Genomic DNA, 25,270 nt, shown 5'->3' with positions numbered 1-25,270 from the left:
TTTCTATATTTGCTTCATCAACATACGAAACTGTACCAGTTAGTCCTAAATGGTAATTTTGTATGCTATCTTTTTTCAATTTTTATTATGATATATTTATAACTTGTAGGATATTAATTTGCATGTTTGTTTGTTAAAAAAAAAAAGATGTTCAGGGATTTGTAACACTTAATAACACCATGGCACTGATTCTAGAAGGCTGTGGGAGGAGAGGTTTGATTCTGTGTGCTGGGACTGCTCAGGATAAATATTAAGACTTGGCAAAATAAGCTTATTGAGCAGTCTGCTGCTTGCTCCAGGTGCCATCCCATTGTTAAGGGCAGCCTGTGGCTCCTCGTTATTCCTTTGCTTGCATTCTGAAAGGGCCAGTGCTCTGCCTTTGTGTGTTATTGCCTGTGAGTGTTTCTGTCTGGTACATGAACCCGTGTTTGCTGTCAACACCACTTCATTCCTCCTCAGATGTAGGCGGCCCAGCTGACCCCATTGCACCAACCATCATAATTCCGCCACGCAACACCAGCGTCGTCTCTGGCACCTCGGAAGTGACCCTGGAGTGTGTAGCCAATGCCAGGTAAGTCTCCACCGGGCTGCCAGGCTCCGCAAACGGCGTCTTGTGCCTGTGAAGCATAGTTGCCCCGGTCGCTGGGACGTTGGAAGTTGATGGTGTGATCTGTTATGAGCCTTCTTTCCCATGGAGCGTCAGACGCACGACACATCCAGGTCTGACCCCTGTGACTCCCTGCAGAACGCAGCTGAAGTTCTGGTTCATAGGTGCAAAGCTGGGAAATGGCCTTTGGGGGGGGGGGGGTCCACCCGATGGCCTCTGCTGACAGCTTGGCCCCTTCCTTCACCCAGTGCCATCTACCTGCGAAGCGGAAGCCAGTGACCCACGTATGTGAGAAATACTTTTCATCAGCAGGGCTCTGCTCTTTGCCAGGAGCCCCTTGTGCCTGGCAGTTTGCATCCGTAAAAGCAGCCCGATCTCCCTGAAAGCGTGTTTACGCACATACCTGCAAACCTGAACCAGGATGCTAGGCGTGCGTTTCCTTGGATTGCAGAGACACTTGGGGTCCTGGGTTGGTTTGTTGGTTTGTTTTTAATCTGGTGACACTGGCCCCATTGGAAGGGGTCCCCCCCTCACAGGCTTCTCTGCTAACCAGGCCACTCATCAAGCTGCACATCATCTGGAAGAAGGGCGGGGTGCCGGTTTCCGGCGGCATCAGCGACTATAACCGGCGCCTGACCATCCTCAACCCCTCGCTGAGCGACAGCGGATACTACGAGTGTGAAGCTGTTCTGCGAAGTAGCAGTGTGCCCTCCGTGGTCCGTGGAGCCTATCTCTCTGTGCTGGGTAAGGTTGGGTGCAGGAAAGTGGAGAGTGGGCGGAAGCAGGGCTGTCATCAACAAGGCTGGGAAGGTTTGCTCAAGTTCTGGGGGCTATTATATCCCTAGGAGAGAAGTGAGTTTTTAAACTTGAGAAGTATCAGCCAATTACACATGTAAATGTTTGGGGTTTTCTTTCTTTCTTTCTTTATTAAGATTTATACTCCGCCCTTCATTGTAAGACCTCAGGGCAGTTCACAGAGTAAAAATGCAGGATAAAAACATGAAAATAGGTAAAACAAAACAGCAAAACAATAACTTCCCCCTTCCCACAGACACATTTAAAAGGCTGTGGAGTATTAATCAGCCCAAGGCCTGGTTGCAGAGGAACATTTTCGCCTGGCCCCTAAAAATATATAAGGAATTAGCCCTGTGAATCTCCCTAGGGGAGCATTCCACAAACGGGGAGCCAATACAGAGAAGGCCTGTTCTTGTGTTGCCACCCTCTGGACCTCATGTAGAGGAGGCACACGAGGAAGGGCCTCAGGTGATGAATGCAGAGACCAGGGTGGTTTATATGGGGATGTTTAGCGCTGTCAGTAAAAGCGCTCAGCTATAGGTCCATCTAGCCCAGTATTGTCTACTGTGATAGCAGGGGTAATTTTGCAACACCTGGCTGGAGATGCCTAGGACTGAACCTGGCACCTTATGCGCGCAACACAGGGGCTTAAACATTGAGCACCTTCCCATACAAGTGAGAATTCCAGCCAGTCCCATGTCTGTGTTCTGTCTTGCAGAGCCACCTCAGTTCACCAAGGAACCAGAGAGGCACATCACAGCTGAGATGGAGAAGGTGGTTCAGATTCCATGCCAGGCCAAAGGTAATTTTCTTCTGGCCCTTTGGTATTCTTCCTAACCAATTCAGCTTTGGAACTTGGTTAGAAACTTGGGTATTCAAATGAGCTGTCTCCCAAGAAAGAACTAAATCTGGAAGATTTCCCACATGGAGGTGTGGGTTACAAAGGGATTATGGAGCGCCCACCATTCTTATGCTGCTTTCCCTTTTTCTACATTTTTAAAACTTGCAAATAAAGATCAGCACATTTTCTATGCATCACGTCAAGCTGCAAAGATAACCTTGAAAAGACGATCTGAACAAAACAAGGGTGACACAATGACATCTGCCTGAGCCTGCAGACAGCCTAAGACAGGAACCCAGTGCTAGATGGCAACTTCATTCGCAGATGAAATGATGTCAGTGTCTGTGCTCTCCATGAAAGGAGCGGAGAGTATCTCAAGACAGTTCCAAAGACAGTGAAGAAGAAGAAGCCGCAAACTTAAAATTGCAAGATGCACGCCTGAGTTTAAAACCTAGCAGACGTTGTCTAAGAATAGTCTGTCCAAGTTGCTGAGTTCCCAGAGGATATAGCAGAGGCGTTGAATTTACGTATTTATTTATTTATTTATTTATTTTGGATTTATATATACTGACCTTCAGTGGTTATGATTTGCAGGGTGTTTCACAATATAAAAAGATCATAAAAGTACAGTGGAAGAACAACGGTTAATAAAAAGAGCAGGGTAAAAGAAGCAATAAAAGAGATATTAAGAGAAAGCTCCCCAAATGTTAAAAAGCCTGGGAAAATGAAAAGGTATTCCCCTAGCACCAAAGTGGCATAAAAATAGATGCTGAATGAACTGCCTTGGGGGGGGGGGACAGTTCCTTAAGCAGGGGTGGTTCAACAGAGGCAGACCTTTCCCCAGTTTGCCACTTGCCTAACCACCAATTGCAGAGTTTTCTGGAGAAGGGCCTCTGAAGATGATCTCATTAATCCATGGGCAAGTTGATTTGGAAACAGATGTTCAGTAGTGGCAGTGCAATCCTATACATGTCTACTCAGAAAATGAAGTCTCTTTGAGTTCAGTGGGGCTTGCTCCCAAGGGTACAGTACAGCGTAGGTGAGGAACCTGTGACCATTCAGACACTCAGTTGGACTACAAGTCCCATTGACCCTGGCAGTTGGCTGAACCTGATGGGAATTTTAATCCAGCAACACCTGAAGAGTAACAGGTTCCCTACCCCTGGCCTAAGTGATCTTAAAAATAGGATGGCAAACAGCTCTAAGATGGTGGCTTTGGTGCAACTGTTCCTTTTATACTGGAGCATAAAGGTAAAGGGACCCCTGACTATTAGTTCCAGTCGCGGATGACTCTGGGGTTGCAGCGCTCATCTCGCTTTATTGGCCGAGGGAGCCGGCGTACAGCTTCCGGGTCATGTGGCCAGCATGACTAAGCCGCTTCTGGCAAACCAGAGCAGTGCACGGAAACGCTGTTTACCTTCCCGCTGGAGCGGTACCTATTTATCTACTTGCACTTTGACGTGCTTTCGAACTGCTACATAGGTCAGGATATTCTGGTTTTACCATTGATTCATTACAAGATTCTCATTTCGCTTGGGGACGTCAAATAAAAGTTGTTGCGTCATTTGGAGGAAATATGAAATCTTCTTATAACATTAACCAGAGACTTAGAGGAGGAGGGAGCAGGGGGAAATCTTCCATGTGGTTTGATCAACCACAGATGTCCGTTGCCCCTTGGCTTTTCGGATGTTAGTGCCGTACCACTGGGATTTGCAATAAATGTCTTCTGAGAGTTACTCTTGGTCTAAGAAGTTGGGGGGGGGGAATAGGCTTGGAAGGGAAGCATTATGGGTTGGGAGTTAAGGAACTAAAGCCAATGTAAAAAGAAATAGAAAAAGCTACTAGGAAGATACATTGAGGAAGGAGGGCAGTGGATGAAAAGTTTGTTTTCATTTCCTCATCACTGTCTAAAGCAGAGTTTCCCAAACTTGGGTCTCCAGCTGTTTATGGACCACAACTCCCATCATCCCTAGCTAGCAGGTCAGGGATTATGGGAACTGAAGTCCAAAAACAGCTAGAGACCCAAGTTTGGGAAACTGGTGTAATGGCACTATCTGTAGCCAGGTTCTTCTCTTCTCTTTGAACTATTTGAAGAAATTCAAATCAACTCACAATATTCTTCCCCCACCCTGAAAAAATACCGCCATGGGAATGTTTTGTTTTACAGGTGTGCCTACACCCAGTATGTTGTGGTACAAGGATGCCGTGCTGCTCGGAGTGGAGAAGCTTGCTCGTTTCCAGCTCCTCGCCAATGGGAGCCTGCAGATCAGCGGGTTGATGCCAGATGACACGGGCATGTTCCAGTGCTTTGCCCGCAATGCCGCTGGCGAGGTGCAGACCTCCACGTACCTGGCCGTCACCAGTAGGTGTCAGCAAGTGCTTTTCTTGCTGGTTGCTTCAAAGGTGCTCTTTGTGGGGCAGGGGTGGTAGAAGCAGGGCTTTTAGTAGCCAGGTGGCTCTGCTGCAGGAAGCACAGAGACAGGTTCATGGGGAGATGGGTAGTATTGCAGAAATACAGGACGAGCTACTGCAAGGTCCTATAGGAAGTGTTTTGATAGAGGAGCTCCAGGCTGCAGAATAGGAAGAGGACCACGTCAATAATTTGGCAGCACAGTAGGCAAAGCTGGCCCAACCATGAAACAGGGCGAAGCAGCCACCTCCGGTGACGCCCCACCCACCCTCTGCCAGCAGCGCAGAAGCGGCACCAGCATCAATTCCGGTTGCCGGCAACAATTTGCAAAATCTTGAGAGATCTCATGAGATTTTTTGCAGGCTCTCATGGGACCTTGCTGCGAACTGGTGCCAATTCCAGCATTGCTTCTCCGCCAGTGACAGAGGTGCTAGTAGCGGTGGGTGGTGTGGCAGCAGGTTGAGCGGCACAGCAGAGTAGGGCAGCACTTCCTGTTTCGCCTCAGGTGGCAAAACAGGATGCGCTGGTCCTGACAGTGGGGGTTCCATAGACAGTCGGTTGTTCCTGTTTCAGGCACCAACAGGGGATGCCCTAAGAGATGGTTTTCCTCCAGACTCAGTTGAGATTTGTGTGGGCCAGATTTGTGTGGAGGTGGCTTGTGTGATGGAAAGTCAATGCACCCATCATAAGCAGAGAATCAGATACGAGTTTAAGGGGTCCTTCCCAATGATTCCTTTTATCATCTATTCAGCAATGTGGGTTCAGACAGTTGGGGAAGGATGATGATGATGTTATTTGTATCCCACCCATCTGACCGGGTTGCCACAGCCACTCTGGGTAGCTTCCAGAGCCAGTGTGGTATAGTGGTTACAAGTGGTAGACTCGTAATCTGGTGAACTGGGTTCGTGTCTCTGCTCCTCCACATGCAGCTGCTGGGTGAGCTTGAGCTAGTCTCTCAGCCCCACTCACCTCACAGAGTGTTTGTTGTGGGGGAGGAAGGGAAAGGAGAATGTTAGCTGTTTCTTCTTCTTCTTCTTCTTCTTCTTCTTCTTCTTCTTCTTCTTCTTCTTCTTCTTCTTCCAACATATATAAAACATAATAAAACATTACACGTTGAAGTAACATTGTATTTGTGCTGACAGCTTGGCAGTCTATAACCCTTTCCATCTTCCTCCCCATCCTCCATCTTCACTGCAGGCATTGCTCCCAACATAACCAAAGGGCCCCTGGACAGCACAGTAATTGATGGGATGGCTGTGGTACTCAGTTGCGAGACTTCAGGGGCTCCCAGGCCAGCCATCACATGGCAGAAAGGTAATGGTGAGTTAAAAAACTTTTCACTTATTTTACAAACCCGTGCATAGGATCCAGGGAAGTGAAATATCTTCAAAGAGCGGGGTATAGCTCAGAAGTGGGACACATGTTTTGCTTCCAGAAGGCCCCAGGTTCTATTCCCAGCATCTCCTGGATTTTTTGAGGGTGTTTTTTTTTAAGAAAATGGCTCAGGTTGCAGGTGGTGTTATAGAAAATTGCCCTGCCAGGCAGAGTAGTCAGTAGTAGTCAGTAGATATGCCTCCTTGTACCTTTGAAGCTGTGGATTTGAGCCACTTACTATGGAACTCATATTAATATGCATAACCGGGCACACTATGGACAAGCCCAGTGCTTGGAATGAACTAGTTCAGCTTAACGAATTAGTTCAAAAATATCTGAAATGAAGCTGAAAGCATTTCCCCTAACTTCCAGGTGAGCGAATAAATTAAACAATTCATATTCCACTATGTTTATGTTTTGATGTTTTCACAAGTATATTTGACACAGCAGCTTGTGACATTTTTTAGGCTAGAAAAAAACAATCCAAGGATAATTTGGGTGAACTTGAATTGAACTGTGAAGTGAACATGGGCTCTCTGAATTCCTAAAAATCATGGCCCGCGGCCGCATTCACAAACAACTCATATAAAGAAGGAACCTTTTCTTACGCCTGTGGTTCCTTTCTCTTTTTGACTGGGAAAAGCTGAGGCAAAGCCATTGGAAGCAAGTAATCAGGGGTGGAGTTTGGTACTATGGCACCCTAAGCTAGGCCAGAATTTGGCGCACACACCCCAACCAGGCCTTGCATGTGCTGGGCTGTGGGAAGGAGGCATGAAGGCTCTGGTGGGGTCCTAAAGCCTTCCCATCTCCTCCCCAAAGCTGGGCAGGTGCTAATTAGGCTTTAGGAAGGAGATGGGAGGACTCTTAAGACCCTGTCAGAGCCCTAACACCGGCTGCCCCGTAGCTGGGCAAGTGCTTACTGGGTGCCTTGTTCTCTTGGTGCTCAGTGCCCTGAACCACCTCTGCAAGTAATTGTAAGACGTACTCAAAGTATGGTGGCCAAACCACTTTACTTAGAACAAACGCATGCATTCGGTATTAGAAAATCCCACCAGAAATCTTATCTCCTCAACAGCCTCAGGTTATATTATCTCTGGATTTCCTGAACTGGAACTGCTCCAGAATCCAATGAACTGGATCTCATAACGCATGGACGGGATTATCTTAACATTATGGTTAACCTGCTATTGTGGACCAGACAACAAACTCTGCTCTTTCCCACGCAGGTGAACGAATCCTGGCCAGCGGCTCCGTGCAACTTCCTCGTTTCACTCTCCTGGAGTCAGGAAGCCTCTTGATCAGTCCTACGCGGATCTCAGATGCTGGGAGCTACATTTGCCTGGCCACCAACTCCCGGGGAGTCGATGAGGCATCAGCTGAGCTCGTCGTCTGGGGTAAGGTGCCTCGATTAGCCTCCTGGCACGGGACCAGTCCATGATCTTCCACGTTGTGTGCAGTTTAAATCTCAGCTGCATGTATTCAGGGTCTGTTGGTGCAATCAGACAAATGTTTTGTTTTGTTAAGAAATGAAAAATGGGGTCAGCGTTGTTTGTGCAGGTTCTCTGTTGTTCGCTTGTGCTCCTTTGGTGGTGAGAGAGGTAACCTTACATATATTAAGTAAAATAGAAACATCGTCGCCATAGCTGTCAAGTTTCGGATTTGAAAATAAGGGACCAGAAGTCTCACCTATCCCGGGGACAGTCACATGTCAGTGGTGGGTGGAGCCAGAAGCAAAAGTGGGCGGAGCAGCAATGTAAACTCCAAGCGGGCTCGGGCTCGGAGCGGAGCAAAGAGGAGGGCAGCCAGCAAAGAGGAGGGCAGCCATGTGCTCCGAGCGATGGAGCCCCATCATCTTCTTTTCTGATCCCATCAAAACAGGACAGGAAGCAGCAGCTGCTCAAAGGCAGCAAGGCTCTGCCCGCCAGCTAACCCTATTGACCGGCTGAGGGGCTTGGCAGCAATGGATAGGGGCTGATGCAGGGGGAGGAATACACCCCCCCTGTAAGCACGGGAAACGGCTCCCACTTGCTTTGAGGGCTGAGCCTTTTCTCTCCAAGTAGGCGAGGTCTTCCCACCCAGTCCCTGGCCAGCAGGGGAGGAGCTGTTTCCATTAAAAACGGGAAATTTAAAGGAAATAAAAAATAAGGGAGAGCATCAGGAAACTGCTTGAAATAAGGGAGAATCCCGGGGGAAACGGGATACTTGACAGCACTGATCGTCGCCCCACCCCACCCACCTTCCCATCCCACCCACCTCCCTCCCCCTATTCTTCCTAATGTCTCAACAAACGAAACTGATGTGTAAAAATGTTACATGGAAAAAATACAAGAGAGACATTGCGCCTTTGTAAATCAAGAAAATCTTCAATGAAAAAATACTTTAAAAAGAAAAAGAAATGAAAGGAGGGGGGAAGCTTGATCCCACAATCTGAGGAGGAGGCAAGTGGACATGCATGGAAAACATACAGACTTCGTTTTCCAGGGCAGTCTGCAATGCAGCCAAGGCAAGAGACTAGTGCAGTCTAAAATCACTGGCATATGTGGCCTGTGGGCGTCAAATTGGTTTTGAGCACATATCCATCCCCCTTTAAAGCAGCTCTAACTTTGTGGAGTAGAGAGGTAGAAATAAGGTCCACCGTGCTCTAGGTTGAAGTGAATCAGTGCCCCCTGCTGGCCCTACAGTAAATAATACCCTGTAAACGTCCGAACGAGCACATTCTGGGAATTGGTGAGTGGGTATATTTATCTATGTGTATGTGTGAGTGTGAGCGGGTGTTTATTTTTATCCTGCTTCCTGACCTAAAAATAGACCTTTATATGAAAGACAGTTTTACCTAGACTGGTTCTCATGGTGATTGTCACATGAATTCTGCCATATATTAGCCTCTCCCCACTTCCTCTTTGCAGGTTCCCTAAATGTACACAGATAGTCAGGTATGTAGCTTGTGTCTGATGAAAAGGTCCTCTCTGTGGTAAATGACTAGCAATGGAGGTTTCAGGCTGACCCTGGGCATGGGAGGGAATATGCATGGGTATTTGTTCAGAACCAGCGATCTCTCCAGCGTGGGAGTGGGAGGAAGGGAACACTTGGATTCGGAGCTGCAAAACACCGCTTCTCTGCTAGTTTTACTCACCAAAGTCTGGTCTGTGCCACATGAGGAGCAGGAAGCGGGATGCTCCTGCTGTACAGCAAAGGGGTTGGAACGAGATGGCATTTAGCCCCCTTTCAAATCCGTCATGTTTTGAGTCCATTATTAGATGATCTCACACTCTTTAAGACAATTGCAGTTGGCGCGTGTGATTCTGAGACTTCCTGCTGGTCTCATGCGCAAGGAAGCTTTTATCTGTTGAAGTTAGCAGGCCCAAGCGTTGACCTCTGGCGCGGCGCAGCAATGGCTGGTTCGCTTTCTGATTATGTCTGAGCGTCTCCTGTCTCTCTGCATCTGCAGCCCGGACTCGCATCACCAGTCCTCCTCAGGATCAAAGTGTCATCAAAGGCACCAAGGCTTCCATGACTTGTGGAGTGACCCATGACCCCAGAGTGGTAGTCAGGTATGTGGCGGTACCTATCCAATCTGGGGTGAAACAAATAGGAGAGCTAACTGTCTTTGGAGTACAACTTGGGGAAGTAGAGTTGGAGAGGGAAAGGCAAGGCAGTCTGGTTAGAGATGGGTCTCATGGACTAAAAATGCCTTTGTTTGAGTATTTCCTGCTAGAGAGGAATAATCTCCTGGCCTCTGCTAAGCATGGATTTGCACAAGTTTCAGCCTTAGCGCTCCTCTTTATACGTTTTAAGCTCTTGGGAAGTGGCCGGCACCTTCGTATCCTGAGAGCACCCGGGTTTGCATTCAACTAAAAAGCATGTCTGAAATGCACGCTCAAGTATGACAGTGTCGCAAAGCCAGCAGTCTTCCAGCCGCTTCCGTCTATGTGTCTCAGAAACACTTACAGGGAAAGGTAATGCGAGGAGAACATGTGCAAAATCATGGACCCACATTGCCACCTGGTGCCTGGCTTAGTGACGGTGCTGAGATTAAAACCGCTGTGATCCCTCCTTGGTGTGAAGGAAGACAGCCGTGGCAAACCTTTGTCTTGGACTCCAACCGTGTTATAATGGCAGAGGTGCTGGTGCTGAAAAGGCCAGGTGTCCATAAGGCAGGACCTTGTGTGTGCCCTGCATCGTTAAAAAGTAATAGCCACTCTGTACTGAGGAAAACTGAATTCTGCAACCAGCATCCATGATGCACATATTTGCTTTAGAAGTAGGAAAGAACTGTTCCAGTTGCGGTCAGCTCTGAAGCAGGAGTGGCTTATAGTCCTGCGGTGTGTGGCTTCGGGGAGCTTTGAATCATGGGTTCTAATACCAATCTCGGAAAGCAGAGAGAGGTATTGGTTTTTGGCGAGAGGTAGAATAACCTGGGTCACCCTGGCCCTGCCTTTTCTTCCTAGATACATGTGGGAAAAGGATGGTGCTGCACTGAACGTGGAGAACGTAGCACGCATGAGGCTGGACGGCACGGGCACCCTCCATATTGCCCAGACCTGGTCAGGTGACATTGGCACCTACACTTGCCGCGTGGTTTCTGCTGGAGGCAACGATTCTCGCAGTGCTCACCTGCGAGTCCGGTAAGGATCAACCGTTGAAGGCAGGCATTGCCTTCAGACCGGGGAGGACGGGAGCGCATAGCATGGTGCATGAATAAGAAGCCGGGTGTGAAGTGTCACCCAACAGGTGACAACAGGTTCTCACAAGACCACAGTGAATTATGGACTCGTATTGATCTAAATGTTACAGGAATCGTCCAGCCACAAACTAAGCACAGATGAACTGTTCTCCCAACTTTTTGGGATCTCCATAAGTTCTCTCTTACTCTCTCTTGCTTAGGATCCACCCTGTTAAACCCCAGATAAACCCTAACCCCAAGTTCCTCCCATGCCCTGCAAACCATTTCTACATTCAAGTATCCTTCACTTGTATGCCCAACAACACGGGAGTAGCTTTAGTGTAGCGTAGTCCCTTACCACAGACACGCACTTGAAAATAACTTGATTGTGCGAGTCTTCCCAGCCATAGGGCCACCTATTCCCATGGACCCTTGAAGTGTGGGATCACGCACCACATTGAAGCAGATCCCACACGACTTGGTGTGCATGTGTGTGTCAAAGGGGAAGTGAATGTGTGAGTGTGCAAGCCCTTCCTACCTGGAAACTGGGGTATTGTTCTTCCTCCCCCCGACAGGTGCTATTACGGGGGGGGGGGGGAACATGCCACTATGGCTGAAATTCCCATCTTACTTCCCACAATGCCACTTCGAACCACTGGATTATTTTGTGTGTGTGTGTGTCTGCTGTCCATCCACACCATATGATGTAGCAAGATGCCTGCGACCGGCTCCTAGGGAGTCCTGAGCTGCTGCCTGTAATATGCAGAAATTAGTCACAGGGCCCAGCACGGTTAATGCACAAAGTGGTTTGTTGTCCCTGGGATGATGTGTGCACCACCATGCGACCCTCTTGGCGGCAGCAGTGCTGCTGCTTGCCAGAATGAGGTGTTGCCACGAGGCAGCAAGGATGGAAGGGCACAGCGTTGGGGGTGACCAGGCATATGCATGCTTACAGTGACCATCGACGCAGTGCCAACTAAGGGCTCGTCCACAGTATGGGTCCAAGAGCTTTTCTACGTGCCCTGTGCTTTCTAGGCACGGATCCAAGTGGATTTTTGTTTGTCCCGCCGCTTTCCCCAGGAAAACCCGCTGTTTACCCGTGGAAAAGCCGACTGCTGTTTATTCCGACTCAGCTGTAAACAACAGGCTTTCCCAGGGGAAATCGGCAGGATGAGCCATCGCTGTTTCTCTTCCCCATCCCAGCGAGCAGCAGCTGCCACCACAACCAGGAGGGCGGCAGGGGACAGCCCGCACCATGCCCTGTGACTGCCTGAGACTCTCTCCAAATAAGCTTCTCTTTCTGAAGGGGTGGCGCTCTGTCTTTGGGGCTCTCCGGTCGTGACAGCGTCTAAAATAGGCTTCTTCTGCTGTTAATCCTCATCAGACAGCTCCCGCACGCACCAGAAAACCCCGTTGCCATGCTGAGCACTGCAGAGAAGCGAGCGATCAACCTAACATGGACCAAACCCTTTGATGGGAACAGCCCGCTGCTTCGTTACATTCTTGAGGTCTCCGAGAACAGTAAGGCACTGCATATTCCTAACTATATCGAGATCTTGGGTGCAGCCAGAGAAGCCAGCCCCATGGCCTTGAGGCTGAGGCTGATGTACATTCACAAAAAGGGACGTGTGTGGCGCTGTGGTCTAAACCACTGAGCCTCTTGGGCTTGCCGATCAGAAGGTCGGCGGTTCAAATCCCTGCGGTGGGGTGAGCTCCTGTTGCTCTGTCCCAGCGCTTGCCAACCTAGCAGTTCGAAAGCACACCAGTGCAAGTAGATAAACAGGTACCGCTGTGGCGGGAAGGTAAACAGTGTTTCCATGCGCTCTGGTTTCCGTCACAGTGTTCTGTTGCGCCAGAAGCAGTTTAGTCATGCTGGCCACGTGACCTGGAAAGCTCTCTGTGGACAAACACCGGCTCCCTCTGCCTGAAAGCGAGATGAGCACCGCACCCCATATTTGCCTTTGTCTGGACTTAATCGTCCGGGGGTCCTTTGCCTGTACCTTTTTTACATTCACAAGGTGGTCTGAGGGAGACTGGGTGGAGTGGGAGGCAAATGCAGTAGTAGATGCAGACCATCGGAGTTCTGGGGTGGCTCTTATGAAGACTTAATTCCAAGGACTTACCCACAATGCAATTTATCACACCTCAGCTATTTGTGGTGTTACGTTCTCAAGGCTTATATACCGCATTTGCTTCAGATTGCAGCTGAATTGCAAGTGAGCCTGTGTATGCTCAGCAGTAGGGGGTTATCCAGTGCCAAAGGGGCTGCCTTTCCTTCATCCTGCCCCATTGCAGCCAAACTCTGTCAATGCCATTTCATTCCTCGACAAACCAAAACTGCCTAGTTTTGTAAACCGTTTTGAGGTTGTTTGGTGGTGGGTTGTTGCAGCAATGGTCCTTTGTGTGCAGCTGGAAGCAGAATAGGCTTCCAATTCAGTGGGGCATCAGGTTTGGGGTCTTCCTCCTCAAATTCTGTGTTGTTCTGGGCAAAGTCCAGGCCATGAGACTCCTTCCTGCACAGAGGAACTTACATAGAGACCAGGAAGTGAATAGTAAGAATAGGTGGACTCCAGCACCTCATCACTTTCTCCCGTATTGCTCCTTTACCTCCCCGCTGCTTTCCTCTGTGCCTGGCAGATGCTCCCTGGACAGTGCTCATGGCCAGCGTGGACCCTGAAGTGACCTCAGTGCTGGTGAGAGGGTTGGTCCCTGCCCGCTCATACCAATTCCGGCTATGCGCCCTCAATGATGTGGGCAAAGGCCAGTTCAGCAAGGACACCGAGAGGTGAGGTGGGCACATCTTAGACGGGGGGGGGGGATTAGGGTTTGGGTCAATTGGGTGGTGGGGGGGGTTGGGAATGGGAATGGAGCTGGAGACGATCTGGTGTGTCTGTGCTGAGTCTTGGTTTTTGGAGAGAGCCAAACATAATTTGGGTAGGTGGGCATTAGGGGGCAGTGTCCTGTTTCCCACCACCACGAACCTGGGTCTATCATCTTCTGCATTCTCCCTGGAAACCTCAGGGTCAAGAGGTCACCACCATTCCTCTTCATCTAGCCAGTCCCTGACAGGTGGGGGTGGGGGAGATTATTGGGTCGTCATTGTTTTTTTTAATGCATTTTGAGTTTTTTATATTGTGATTTTATGTTGTCAACCACCCTGAGATCTCCAGGTATAGGGTGGTATACTACTACTACTAATAATACATACATACATACATACATACATACATACATACATACTAGCTCAGGTGTATGTAGCGAATGGGTAAATGTGACTGCAAAAGGGACCATCTGAGTAAAGTGGCCTCAGAGCTTGGTGGTTTGTGCACAAAGGAGTGGTCTGGCAAGATGGTAGAACTTAGCTTGTAATCATATATTCATCTAGTACACAAAGAGCTTAGCATGACCAAGTATCTGCTTCCTTCATTGTTTAAAAGAAGGTTTGGTGCAAACCAATGTGCACATAGTGAGAAGTGGCTATTTGAGAAGTGGCACCAGACATTGTCTTGGCACATGCCGTGGCATGGCTGGGTTGGGCATTGCTTGGCAAGGACAAGCTGACATAGCTTTGAGAGTCTAGCCTACCTTGCAACCATCCCTGAAACATGCCTCCAATGTTACCTTTGCTTTGCCAGGGTTTCCCTCCCGGAGGAACCGCCCACCGCTCCCCCTCAGAACGTCATTGCCAGTGGCCGAACCAACCAGTCCATCATGATCCAGTGGCAGCCGCCACCTGAAAACCACCAAAATGGCATTCTCAAGGGCTACATCATCAGGTGGGTGAGCACAACACCCAAGTTTCCACCCTACCTTCTCTAGGTGGATAGACCTCCGTCTCAGACAATGGAATTGCTGGTGATCTTATTGGAAATGTGTCGGACTTCAGGGAATCGGCTTCCTCCCCCTGTGGCAGTAGATTAGCAGAACAAACGAAAAGGAGTCTTTTTACCAGTTAGAAATTTTAATAATCACAGCGAAAGAACAAAGAACCCATCTCCTAGAAATGGTGGTGCTCCCAGTTAAGAATCCCACCCCCTTACATCCCTATTAATCCACGTCACTTCTACGTCTTGTAATCTGAGCTTGTTCCCTCTGTGCTTTGTGTGCTTTCTGTTCTGCCACTTTCTCAGCTCTTCTTGGCCTTGGGCTGAGAGGATGAATGCTTTCCAGAGACAGTGAATCTGTTAACCCTCTCTCCCCCAGTGTTTCTTCTCCTAGCTGTTCCTTATCCAGTATTTCCCAGCTTCTGCCTTCTGAACTATGTCCCTCTGCAAACCACTGTTCCAAATCTATACTGTCCTCCTGCTCCTGGGAAGGTGCAGGGGGGGGGGGAGGGAGGCTCCCACCATTACTCCTCAGTGGAGCCCTCCTCATCACGGTCCTTGACAGAATGCTTCACTGCCAGGTCTGAAACTGGAAAAGCAGGAAGTTTTTGCCATATGGTTTGAAAGATCCCTGCTGATGACGTCGGTTCTGACCTGACCTCTTGTCCCTTTCCCAGATTTTGCCTGGCTGGCCTGCCCGTCGGCTATCAGTTCAGAAACATCACCAACGCTGACGTCAACAACCTGCTGCTTGAGGACCTGATCATTTGGACCAACTACGAGATTGAGGTGGCTGCATACAACAGTGCTGGGCTGGGTGTCTACAGCGCCAAAGTCACAGAGTGGACCCTCCAGGGTGGTAAGTTGCAGTACTAGGACATGGGAGGCGGGGCAGGGGGGGTAAGAACACAGATTATTGTGGCTCCATAGACCCAAGAATATTTGAGAGGGAGGTATACTGGGCCTAAATATATATATACCCCCTTTGTAGGGGCTGAATCTTGGTATGTTTTTAAGGGTTCAGGACACCGCTGGTAGCAGGCTCACGCAAGAGTTCAGAACAAAAAAAAAAAAAATCCTTCCAGTAGCACCTTAGAGATCAACTAAGTTCATACCAAGAACAAACTTAGTTGGTCTCTAAGGTGCTCCTGGAAGGAAATTTTATTATTATTTATTTTGTTTTGACTATGGCAGACCAACACGGCTACCTACCTGTAGCAAGAGTTCAGGTTATTTTTATTTATTGACTCTGGGTGGGATTCACCTTACAAGCTTGTGCAATAGGGTTTTCCCCCTCTCTTCTCCCTCCATACCTCCCCAGATTGGCTCTGGGGGTGGCCAGGAGAACCCACAGAAGAGCGTGGAGAGGGAGGGGTGATATTTCCATCTGGCAAGCTGATATCCTTGCACAGACGGAAAGCTTGTCATAGAATGACATTGAATTCCACCATATATTTTATCCTGTTTTCCCCCCAACTCTTGTCTCCCCAAAAGGATCACATCAGTAAGAGGGGGCGGGGGGAGGCAGAATCCTTGCCATCAAATTGGAAAGAAAAGATGCAGAAAGGAAATGGAGTAGGCAAGGAAGGGTTGGGGGGGGGGGAATCAGTTCTCTTAAAGCCAGGGGAAATTGTTGAGAAGCAACCAATTTATTATTATTATTATTATTATTATTATTATTAGTTCATACCCCACCTTTTTCCCTGATGGGACCCAAGGCAGCTTGCAGATTTTTTTTTTAAAAAAAAATCACTAAATATACAAAAACAATCATTTTTTTTCTATTAAACATGGATGGGTTTAAAATCTATATAAAAACTACTGAAACCATACAAATAATTAACAATAAAACCAGCAGGGCACCGTTCCTTTGGCCATCGGATGGGGGCAGAGCATCCCTTCCCTTTGCTTCTCCATTAGATGAGCATCACAGGTAGAACGAGGGCAGGTGGTGGGTGTCAGCAACAGCGCTTGCCATGCTTCCACCTGTTCATACTGAGGCGCCTCCTTTAAACTTGCCCTCCCACAGTGCCCACCGTATCCCCGGGCAACGTGCAGGCCGAGGCCACCAATTCCACCACCATCCGCTTCACCTGGAACCCACCCAGTCCCCAGTTCGTCAACGGCATCAACCAAGGCTACAAGGTAAGAAGGGTTCTCCTCTAAGCCTATAGAGCTGTAGCAAGCTACCCAAATGCTCCTTGGATGCTTAGGTAGCAGAGGAATGGCTGTTTTATCCGTAGGATTAAGGAACATACAGAGGTAAGTGGTGATGTGGACGAGCTGCGTGCCCTTTCCAACATCAGTAAGCGGGTACTGTAGTTATTTTGTCTCAGCGAGGCTAAATAGGTCCAAATTGGTGTGAGATGTTACAGGCATCGCCATCGCGGGCCCCATGTGGCTCTCTTCCCTCCACAAGCAGCATTTAAACAAGAAAAGGAATCGGTACTCCTCATTCCCTCTTTGCCTTGAAGCTCTGTAGTTCCATGGCCTCCCATCAGGAAGGGCTGGCTGCTCCCGCTGTTTCCTGCCTGCACTTCGCTCCGCCTCCTTGCATTAGCTAGTTTGGGGCTGTTAATCATTGCACGGGGTTGTTCCTGGGCCAGCCAATTACTGTGGCCATGTCCGTAAATCTCCCATGCAGAGGCCTTCTGAGGCTTTCCTACCTTGCTTGTCATGGCGCAGATTAACAGGGGGTACGGGACTTGGCTAACAGAAAGTATGAAATCACACAGCCCCTCCTCTCCCTTAACTACCACATCTGTATCAGCAGAAGAGTGTGCAGGTCCATTCCCCTGCAAGCAACCAGGAAGAAGTGAGCAGGCCTGCAAAAAACGTATAGTTGCTCCCACTCTGTTTTCTGTCATCGCTTAGCTGGCTGTAAAACACCAATTAAATGATGTAATTCCATAGTTAGCAGCTATAATAAACTGGTATCCTTTATATGAACCAATTATCTGTGGGGCCGACGTTTCGGCATTATGCACTGCGGGAAGCTACTGCACCCAAGTGCTCCGAACTGAAATGGCAACTTGATTTGCAAAGCAAGAGAGTTTATGCCACTGCTTTCCTTGATGAAGCATCGCCGTATTTGATTTGATCAGTGCAGTCAATGGTATTTAAGCCCCCAGTTTCCATATTTCCATGCATTTTGGATGATCCTCTTAGCTCACTGTTACTTCATAATCAGTCCATTTAAAACAAGATTCTACTTAATTCTTTTTTTATTATTAAAATGGTTATTATCATTGCTTCAAGCTTGTCTATTAAAATATATTTACTAAGATGTTATACTTATAGGGGAGCCTCGCCTTGTTCGCTCAGTTCCGAATTGTAATTAATTCAAATTTGCATTAATTAAATTGAATTAAAACTTGTTTCTTAATCTACTCCAAAGAAGTTCAGGAATTTAATTGCTGCCAAACGAGATAACCAACGTTAAGAAGGATACTTAACATACTTATTAAATGCCACTTAGTATTTTTGATTAGTATTTTTGGAGGCCTAATTAGTATCTAATTAACTTGCTATAGGCTATCTCGCACTGTGCCAATTAAACACCCAAACATCCTTGAATGTAACACTACGACAAAGTAGCTGATTATGCATTGTTATCAGTGTCACTTAATCAGCCAGCTTGTGTTGAATATTGTTTTGGATGCATAAGTACATACACTTATTAAAAATCAGCTATTCCTTTCTCCTCCTCCCCGGCCCCCCCCCATTAATTGATACTTAATCAACACCGAATAAGGGAGAGGATATGAATGGAGCAATTTAAGCACTAGCTGTTACACCTAAACACTCTCAGATTTATTTATTGTTTTTCACAAATTGATCTTACCTTTAACCCTTTATAGAGTAGCCCTCTTATCAGGCCCTGTGCTTGATAGTCCTTATGTCATCCATCTGAGACAAAGGCCGCTGTTTTCATTTTAAAAATTAGCAACCACTTCTGGGCTGTGTAGTAAGGTTACCAGATTTTTTTCCAGTGAATCCGGGGACACTTCAACTTCCTACTAAATAGATGGATTTTGTCTGGGGACTTATTTGTAAATCTGGGACTGTCCCCGGAAAATGGGGAGTTTGGTAACCTTACTGTGTAGGGGTCCCTTTAACATGAATGGAGAACACTCTAATTTCTTAATGGTCAAGGAGCTATAGAGACCAAGCTGCTGTTGTTGGCCAGGGTGAAAGGTAGGGATGCGAATCTCAGCCCTGCCTCCAGAATGCCCCATTTCTTGACATTCCACATGCTGGCACATCCTTTAGGCTGCAGTTTGACTCGCCCACCGTTTTGACAGGTGGTACAGGCAGGGCCTGTACTTTTCCCAGTAGTAATGTACGGAAGTGAGAGCTGGACCATAAAGAAGGCTGATCGCCGAAGAATTGATGCTTTTGAATTGTGGTGCTGGAGGAGACTCTAGAGAGTCCCATGGACTGCAAGAAGATCAAACCTATCCATTCTCAAAGAAATCAGCCCTGAGTGCTCACTGGAAGGACAGATCCTGAAGCTGAGGCTCCAGTACTTTGGGAGAAGAGAAGACTCCCTAGAAAAGACCCTGATGTTGGGAAAGATGGAGAGCACAAGGAGAAGGGGCCGACAAAGGATGAGATGGTTGGACAGTGTTCTCGAAGCTACTAACATGAGTTTGGCCAAACTGCGGGAGGCAGTGAAGGATAGGCGTGCCTGGCGTGCTCTGGTCCATGGGGTCACGAAGAGTCGGACACGACTGAATGACTGAACAACAACAACAGGCAGGGCTGGCTGAAGACATTTTAGCAGCTGAGGTGAATCACAAAACGGTGCCACTCCTTTAAGGGAAGAAGAAGTGAGTGAAGATCTACATCAGGAGCAGGGAGAATAAAGATCTACATTGGGATCTTTTCACCCCATGGATCATGCTACCCAAGGCAGGCACCGCACCTTGCCTCCTGGGTGGGCCGGCCCTGGTAACAGCGATGTTTGCACCAGCAGACTGACTCCTTACAGGCAGACAGGTGCAGGGACACCTCCACCCAGTGCAAAGTGTAAAAGGGGTTTAGATTGCAGCCTCAGCTTTGCAAAGAGTGACTGCATTTTCCTGAGGAGAGGGGTAAAGCACAAGCCTCAGCATCGGTTTATTCCTTGAGTATTTGTTTTGTTGTCCTGAACAATTTGGAGGAAGAAGGATGGGATAGAATGCAATGAATAAAAAGTGCAGCGTGTGGTTTTTCTCCACAGGCATGAGTGACAGCCTTTCACTTTTGTGAGAGAGAAAACAGGTTCTGCTTCCAAACACCAAAAGTGAAAAATGACTGGTGGCAGAACCGGACAGCATTCAAGCTGCTTTAAAAAAAAAAAAAAAAAATCCTGGCTCCTTCCTCTTCTCCTTTAATTGGTTACCCACGTAGGCCAGCCTTTCAAATTCAGACCCTTCCAGGTCTCCGAGGAAAGAAATCGCTCTCTGTGCATGGCCGACCCCCTAACCCTTCAGCACACACCTGTGCTTCAGAGAAACAATCAGCCGCCTTTAATCCCAGCAAGTTTTCCCCTTTATGTCTTTGAAGTGGCGCAGCCGAAGGGGGAAAAAAGATCAGAGGAGCTGAAAGCCATAGAAGAGGATGGTTGAAACCCCATGTGGCTCCTGTGCTGCCCTTTTGAGTAATAGCACAGTAGGGATTAAGGTCAGGATTGTTAAACATGCTAAGACAAGTTAGGTCCAGCCAAAGCCACATGGGCACTACATGTATGTTCATCTGTCACCTGCCAGCCAGTCTAGGGAGCTAATGTCTTGTCAGGGATGAAGGGAGATGTCTTGGCCTCAAGAACCAAGTGCTTTCAGCCTACAAATACTCCATTTACAATATAGTTGAATTGATCTAATCAGACCTTGGTCAACTATAAGGCCATACGTTTACAGGTGCCCATACATTTGCACCTGTCTCACTGTTTCAGCTTCAGTCAGGATCATACCAAGATGCTACTTAGAAGAACCTACTTTTTGGAAACGCTGCTCTGGTTCACCAGAAGCGGCTTTGACATGCTGGCCACATGACCCGGAAGCTGTCTGCGGACAAACACTGGTTCCCTAGGCCTATAGAGCAAGATGAGCGCTGCAACCCCAGTGTCGGACACAACTGGACCTGATGGTCAGGGGTCCCTTTACCTTTTTACTTTGCCCAGTGAACAACAGAGGAGTGAAGGGAGGCAGACAGGTCTGGTATGCCCTGCCTGCTGCAGCTGGGCACCCTCTCTGGTGGGCGCCATTGCAGGCTGGCATTACCCAGACGTGGGAAGTCCCAGGGACTGTTTCCCAGGCAGGAAATGAAGCCTCTGGGCGAAGCCTGGTGCCTGGGTAATTAGTCCCGCCCACTCACCTCATCAGTGAAACACTGGGCTCCCCACGCCTCCAGTATAGGCACTGTGGCTTGCTCTGCAAACACTTTTTGTTGGATCTTTGCCTTTTGCTTTGGAGCATGTAGCTCACCATGTAACCAAGTCCAGAATACTTGCTGTAGGGAGGCAGAGCAAGGCCATCCATGCCCCGGAGGTGTGAATAGGTCCCTTAAGTTATATTAAGAATGGTGTGTCCTCAAATTCCTTACTCTGCACTGCATCGCGCACACACAAAATGAAAAGCGTGGCATAGCAGGTGACTGGAAGGATTTCAGTTGTGTAAAATATCTATTCAGGACTAGAGACTAACATGATTTTAGCGCTCGTCTTGCTGTTGGGCTATGCCGTACTGCTGGCACTAGACAACAAAATTATTGTCGGCAAATGAAAAGCAACAGCTATTATGTACACAATTTATTAAACACATCGGCAATGACACTGATTGTTGAGATGAATGCTCCAGCACTTGTGTTTACACCTTAGGGCTGCAGCACTAAGAATAGAAACTTGGATACAAAACATCTAAGAATCAATCGCCTCTTTCTTACTTACTTGCACCCCGCCCCCAACCTATAATTTTACTTTATTTTATTTTATTTTTATCCCTGAACTTGGGTAAAAAGAATGAGTGGGTCAGTTTCGCTTGGCAATTTCTTCCAAGCATTTGCTGTAATGACTATGTTGCTGGGGACGTTTCAAAAACAAAGGACATAATAGCCCTTTGTCTTTCTTCCTTCAAGGGGGGAAAAAGGAACCAACCAAAAGAGAGAGAGAGAAACCACCTTGCAGAAAGAATATTTCTATTTACAGAACTTGCAAGTTCATCCACATACCCTGTCGTTTTGCCTATCAGATACTACCCAGGGCAGAGTAATTCTGTACCCCAGTTGTGCAGGGGACAAGAATATGCCCCTCGGGGGGGAAATCCCAAAATGGTGGCAAGAAAGCAAATACCTCTCCCACCTAGAAGAGGGGGGTATCAGTGATGACACCCACCCACAGAAGGAGCAAGTGAACACAGAGCACCCACATGTCTCTGCATCACCACATGCACAAAACAAGGCCACAGCATCCTGACACCAGTGGCACAGGCAGCAACAATTCCACTACTCCGGTCCCTGGGCAATCCACCACACCGTTCCTTTCTGCCCAGTTTGCAAAAGGGAAGAAGGAGAGTCTCTGCAACACAGCACCCCTATGGCTTCCCGTGCAGAATGTTTGCAGGCAGCACATAGAGTCCTCTGCAGTTATGGGTGCTGCCAGACTGCCACTGTTTTGGGGTTGGGATTCAGTCTCATCACGGCAAATCCTGGCTGCACAGTTAAAGGATGTGAGGTGGTGGTGAATTGGCTCTCCTCTTGAGGAGGAAGGAAAGGTTATTTCGCCAGTATAATTGAGACGGTTTTCACATAAAGGAGCGGGAGAGGGAATATGAGAGACGGCTGCAGCAGTTGCACCTTGTAGCATGGTTAGGGTTGCCACATTTTGAAGAGCAAAGAAGAGGACACATTTGCCGACTTCTACTTTTAACTGTGGATCGCTATGACGACACTCATTTTACATACCCGTGCAAAAGAGGACATGTCCGGATAAAAGAGGACATATGGCAACCCTAGATTGGCCCCTTGCTTTCCTGTTTGAGGTGCTCTGTCCCGGACCAGAATGCAGTGGGGCTGGGGAAGTCCTGTATGTTTATGTCTGGAGTCCTGATGCAGGAGTACCCCTTAGGGTTCTAGAAAGAGAAGTGTTAGCAGTGTGCCCAAGTTCTGCCCTGTTTGTGCAAAGTGCCCTTTTCTCCCCCTCCCCCTCCCCCTCCACCAGAGCTCCCCTTGTTTGTTTGTTTTTTATTAAATATTTTCTTGATATACAAAAGTGTGTGCATATGTCTCTCTCATTTTTTTCCATGTAACATTTTTACAAGCTCCCCTTGTTTTTGAGCACCAATCCATCCTAACTTGTTTGCACAAAATTTGCACGGAAATTATTCACTTTTTATCAAGCACCCCCTTTGATTGGTTTTTGTAGATTTTACACAGCATATCCCAATGTTGCTATTACCCCACACTTTCCGGTGCATTTTCTCGATACTTTTCTTAACTCAAAAATTCCTCCTTCTCTTTCCCCCCCCCCCACTTTCTTCACCCCTCTCACCCATTTTTTGGAAGCAGGTTTGTTGTGCGAGAGAGTGCCAAATCTACTTTTAATTGTGCAACATAAATTTGTTGTTGCCCAAGTGAATCACACCAGCAAAATAGTGCTAGTCTGGAGCTGGGCCCTGTGCACAATATGGGGCCAGAAAGATAAAGCCCCATGCCGTGTAGTCTGCCTTCCCTTCCTCCTTCCTGAGCAACCATGATGTCGTTCATTTATTCCTCAGCTGATTGCCTGGGAACCAGCACAGGAAGAAGATATGACTGTAGTGACAGTGCGTCCTAATTTCCAAGACAATATCCATGTGGGATATATCTCAGGCCTCAAGAAGTTTGCAGAGTATTTCACCTCGGTGCTGTGTTTCACCACACCAGGCGACGGACCCCGCAGCCCCCCGCAGCTGCTGCGCACCCATGAGGACGGTACGGCCTTTCCCTTTGGAGCTGGGCACAGGCGCAGCTCTTGGGTTCCTGTATGCCCATGACTATGGGTCCATACACCCCTAACCTTCTGGTCAACATGAGTTTAAAGCGCCAACTTCCACTGTGGAAGTCTTGAGTCTGACACTGCCCTCAGTTGTAGAGCCCGACACTTCGTCGCTGAGACTGCAGTGATGCCCTTGAAGGCGCCGGGCTCCATCTTGACTGCGTCCACCGCAGTCATCCTTTCACCCAAACCCCAGAGGGCCTTTGACCATGATGCTCCCTGGGAAGAGTCAAGTGACCAGCAGCTTCCCTTTTTTTTTTTTTCTTGAAGAATTCCTACATGAAGCGTTTGTCCTGTTGTAACTTTCTGGGTGGTGGGGTTGTTTGTTTGGCTAGTTCCGGGTCCAGTGGGACACCTCAGCTTCAACGAGATCCTCGACACATCCCTGAAGGTCAGCTGGCAAGAGCCCATGGAAAAGAATGGCATTCTGACAGGTAAGAAATCTCTCCAGCTTTTTTTGGGGGGGGATGGGTGATTAACTAGGCCAGGAAACGGGGAGCCCATTTCTTCCTTGGTGCCAATGGAAAGAACTCAGGGCATATACAAAATTCCTCTTGTCCCACTGCTTTGCCCTGGGGGCAATTTGGGTTTTCTCTGGAATGGCGTTTGCTCCAGTTTAGAGCTATAGAGTGAGTTTTCTGTGGGAAGGAGTGGGGCAAGGGGAAAACAACTCCTATAGCTCTAAACTGGAGCAAACGTCAATGTGGAGAAAACCCAAATAGCTTAGAAATAGTGGATCAAGTGGAAAACTGCTCAGGTTGGCGGTTCAAATCCCAGCAACAGGGTGAGTTCCCGTTGCTCTGTCCCTGCTCCTGCCCACCTAGCAGTTCGAAAGCACGTCAAAGTGCAAGTAAATAAATAGGTACCGCTCCAGCAGGAAGGTAAACGGCATTTCCGTGCGCCGCTCTGGTTCACCAGAAGCGGCTTAGTCGTGCTGGCCACATGACCCGGAAGCTATCTGCAGACAAACACCGGCTCCCTCGGCCTATAGAGCGAGATGAGTGCCGCAACCTCAGAGTTATGCACAACTGGACCTAATAGTCAGGGGTACCTTTATTGCCACATGGGCATGTATGTATGATTTCAACCTTGACTGGCTGGGGAGAGAAGGCATCGTTCTCTCTTATGCTGTGATCAGAACAACAGTTCACTCTCCACCTGATGCCTCTAATTAAGAAAGAAGAGAAGACATAATAGCATGCTATGCGTTAGCCATAATGTGTCATTCAGCCTCAGGAAGCTTAATGAACTAGTGGAAGCACTAAAGCAATATAAATTAGAATCCCCAAAGAACTGTTGGTGAGGCCTAAGCCTCTGGCTTAAGGCCACCCGATTTATTGGGCACGTTCTCTTTACGCCTTGGATTTTAAATGAACTTTGTGCAGTTCTACACATCTGTGTATGTTTTGGGCTCCTCCAGGCTACCGGATCTCCTGGGAAGAATACAACCGCACCAACACCCGTGTAACGCACTACCTGCCCAACGTCACACTGGAATACCGCGTCACTGGCCTCACGGCCCTCACGACATACACCATTGAAGTGGCAGCCATGACCTCGAAGGGCCAGGGACAAGTTTCCTCCTCCACCATCTCCTCGGGAGTTCCTCCAGGTAAGTTTGACTTACGGACCCTGCCTTCAGCAGAGCACAAGGGTGGCAGGGGCCACCACAGCCTTGGTCCCTGCAGAATGCTTCAGTTAGTAGTGGAAGTTCCAGATGCAGATGATGTTTCCCTTTTC

At 48.2% G+C, this 25,270-nt stretch overlaps 1 protein-coding gene across 10 annotated transcripts in view; it reads left to right on the top strand.

The window, feature by feature from the left end:
* The window catches only part of SDK2 (sidekick cell adhesion molecule 2), a 326,992-nt gene that overhangs the window by 260,139 nt on the left and 41,583 nt on the right, over positions 1–25,270 (top strand). For 6 of the 10 annotated variants that reach the window (XM_033138949.1, XM_033138943.1, XM_033138947.1 and 3 more), the window contains exons 6-21: positions 460–571; positions 1,161–1,351; positions 2,121–2,204; positions 4,411–4,605; positions 5,851–5,973; positions 7,254–7,421; positions 9,476–9,578; positions 10,476–10,652; positions 12,075–12,211; positions 13,328–13,475; positions 14,326–14,466; positions 15,192–15,373; positions 16,544–16,659; positions 23,271–23,466; positions 23,866–23,964; positions 24,951–25,142. In XM_033138949.1, coding sequence (XP_032994840.1) covers positions 460–571; positions 1,161–1,351; positions 2,121–2,204; positions 4,411–4,605; positions 5,851–5,973; positions 7,254–7,421; positions 9,476–9,578; positions 10,476–10,652; positions 12,075–12,211; positions 13,328–13,475; positions 14,326–14,466; positions 15,192–15,373; positions 16,544–16,659; positions 23,271–23,466; positions 23,866–23,964; positions 24,951–25,142 — 2,364 coding nt within the window. The remainder of the gene's footprint in view (positions 1–459; positions 572–1,160; positions 1,352–2,120; positions 2,205–4,410; positions 4,606–5,850; positions 5,974–7,253; positions 7,422–9,475; positions 9,579–10,475; positions 10,653–12,074; positions 12,212–13,327; positions 13,476–14,325; positions 14,467–15,191; positions 15,374–16,543; positions 16,660–23,270; positions 23,467–23,865; positions 23,965–24,950; positions 25,143–25,270) is intronic. The other 4 variants (XM_033138944.1, XM_033138948.1, XM_033138946.1 and 1 more) reach the window with 1 other exon arrangement.

The sequence above is a fragment of the Lacerta agilis genome, chromosome 2 (assembly GCF_009819535.1).
Source record: "Lacerta agilis isolate rLacAgi1 chromosome 2, rLacAgi1.pri, whole genome shotgun sequence".
Taxonomy (NCBI): Eukaryota; Metazoa; Chordata; class Lepidosauria; order Squamata; family Lacertidae; genus Lacerta; species Lacerta agilis.
The sequence above is the reverse complement of the archived record's forward strand: the minus strand, read 5'-3'. Positions and strand labels throughout refer to the sequence as shown.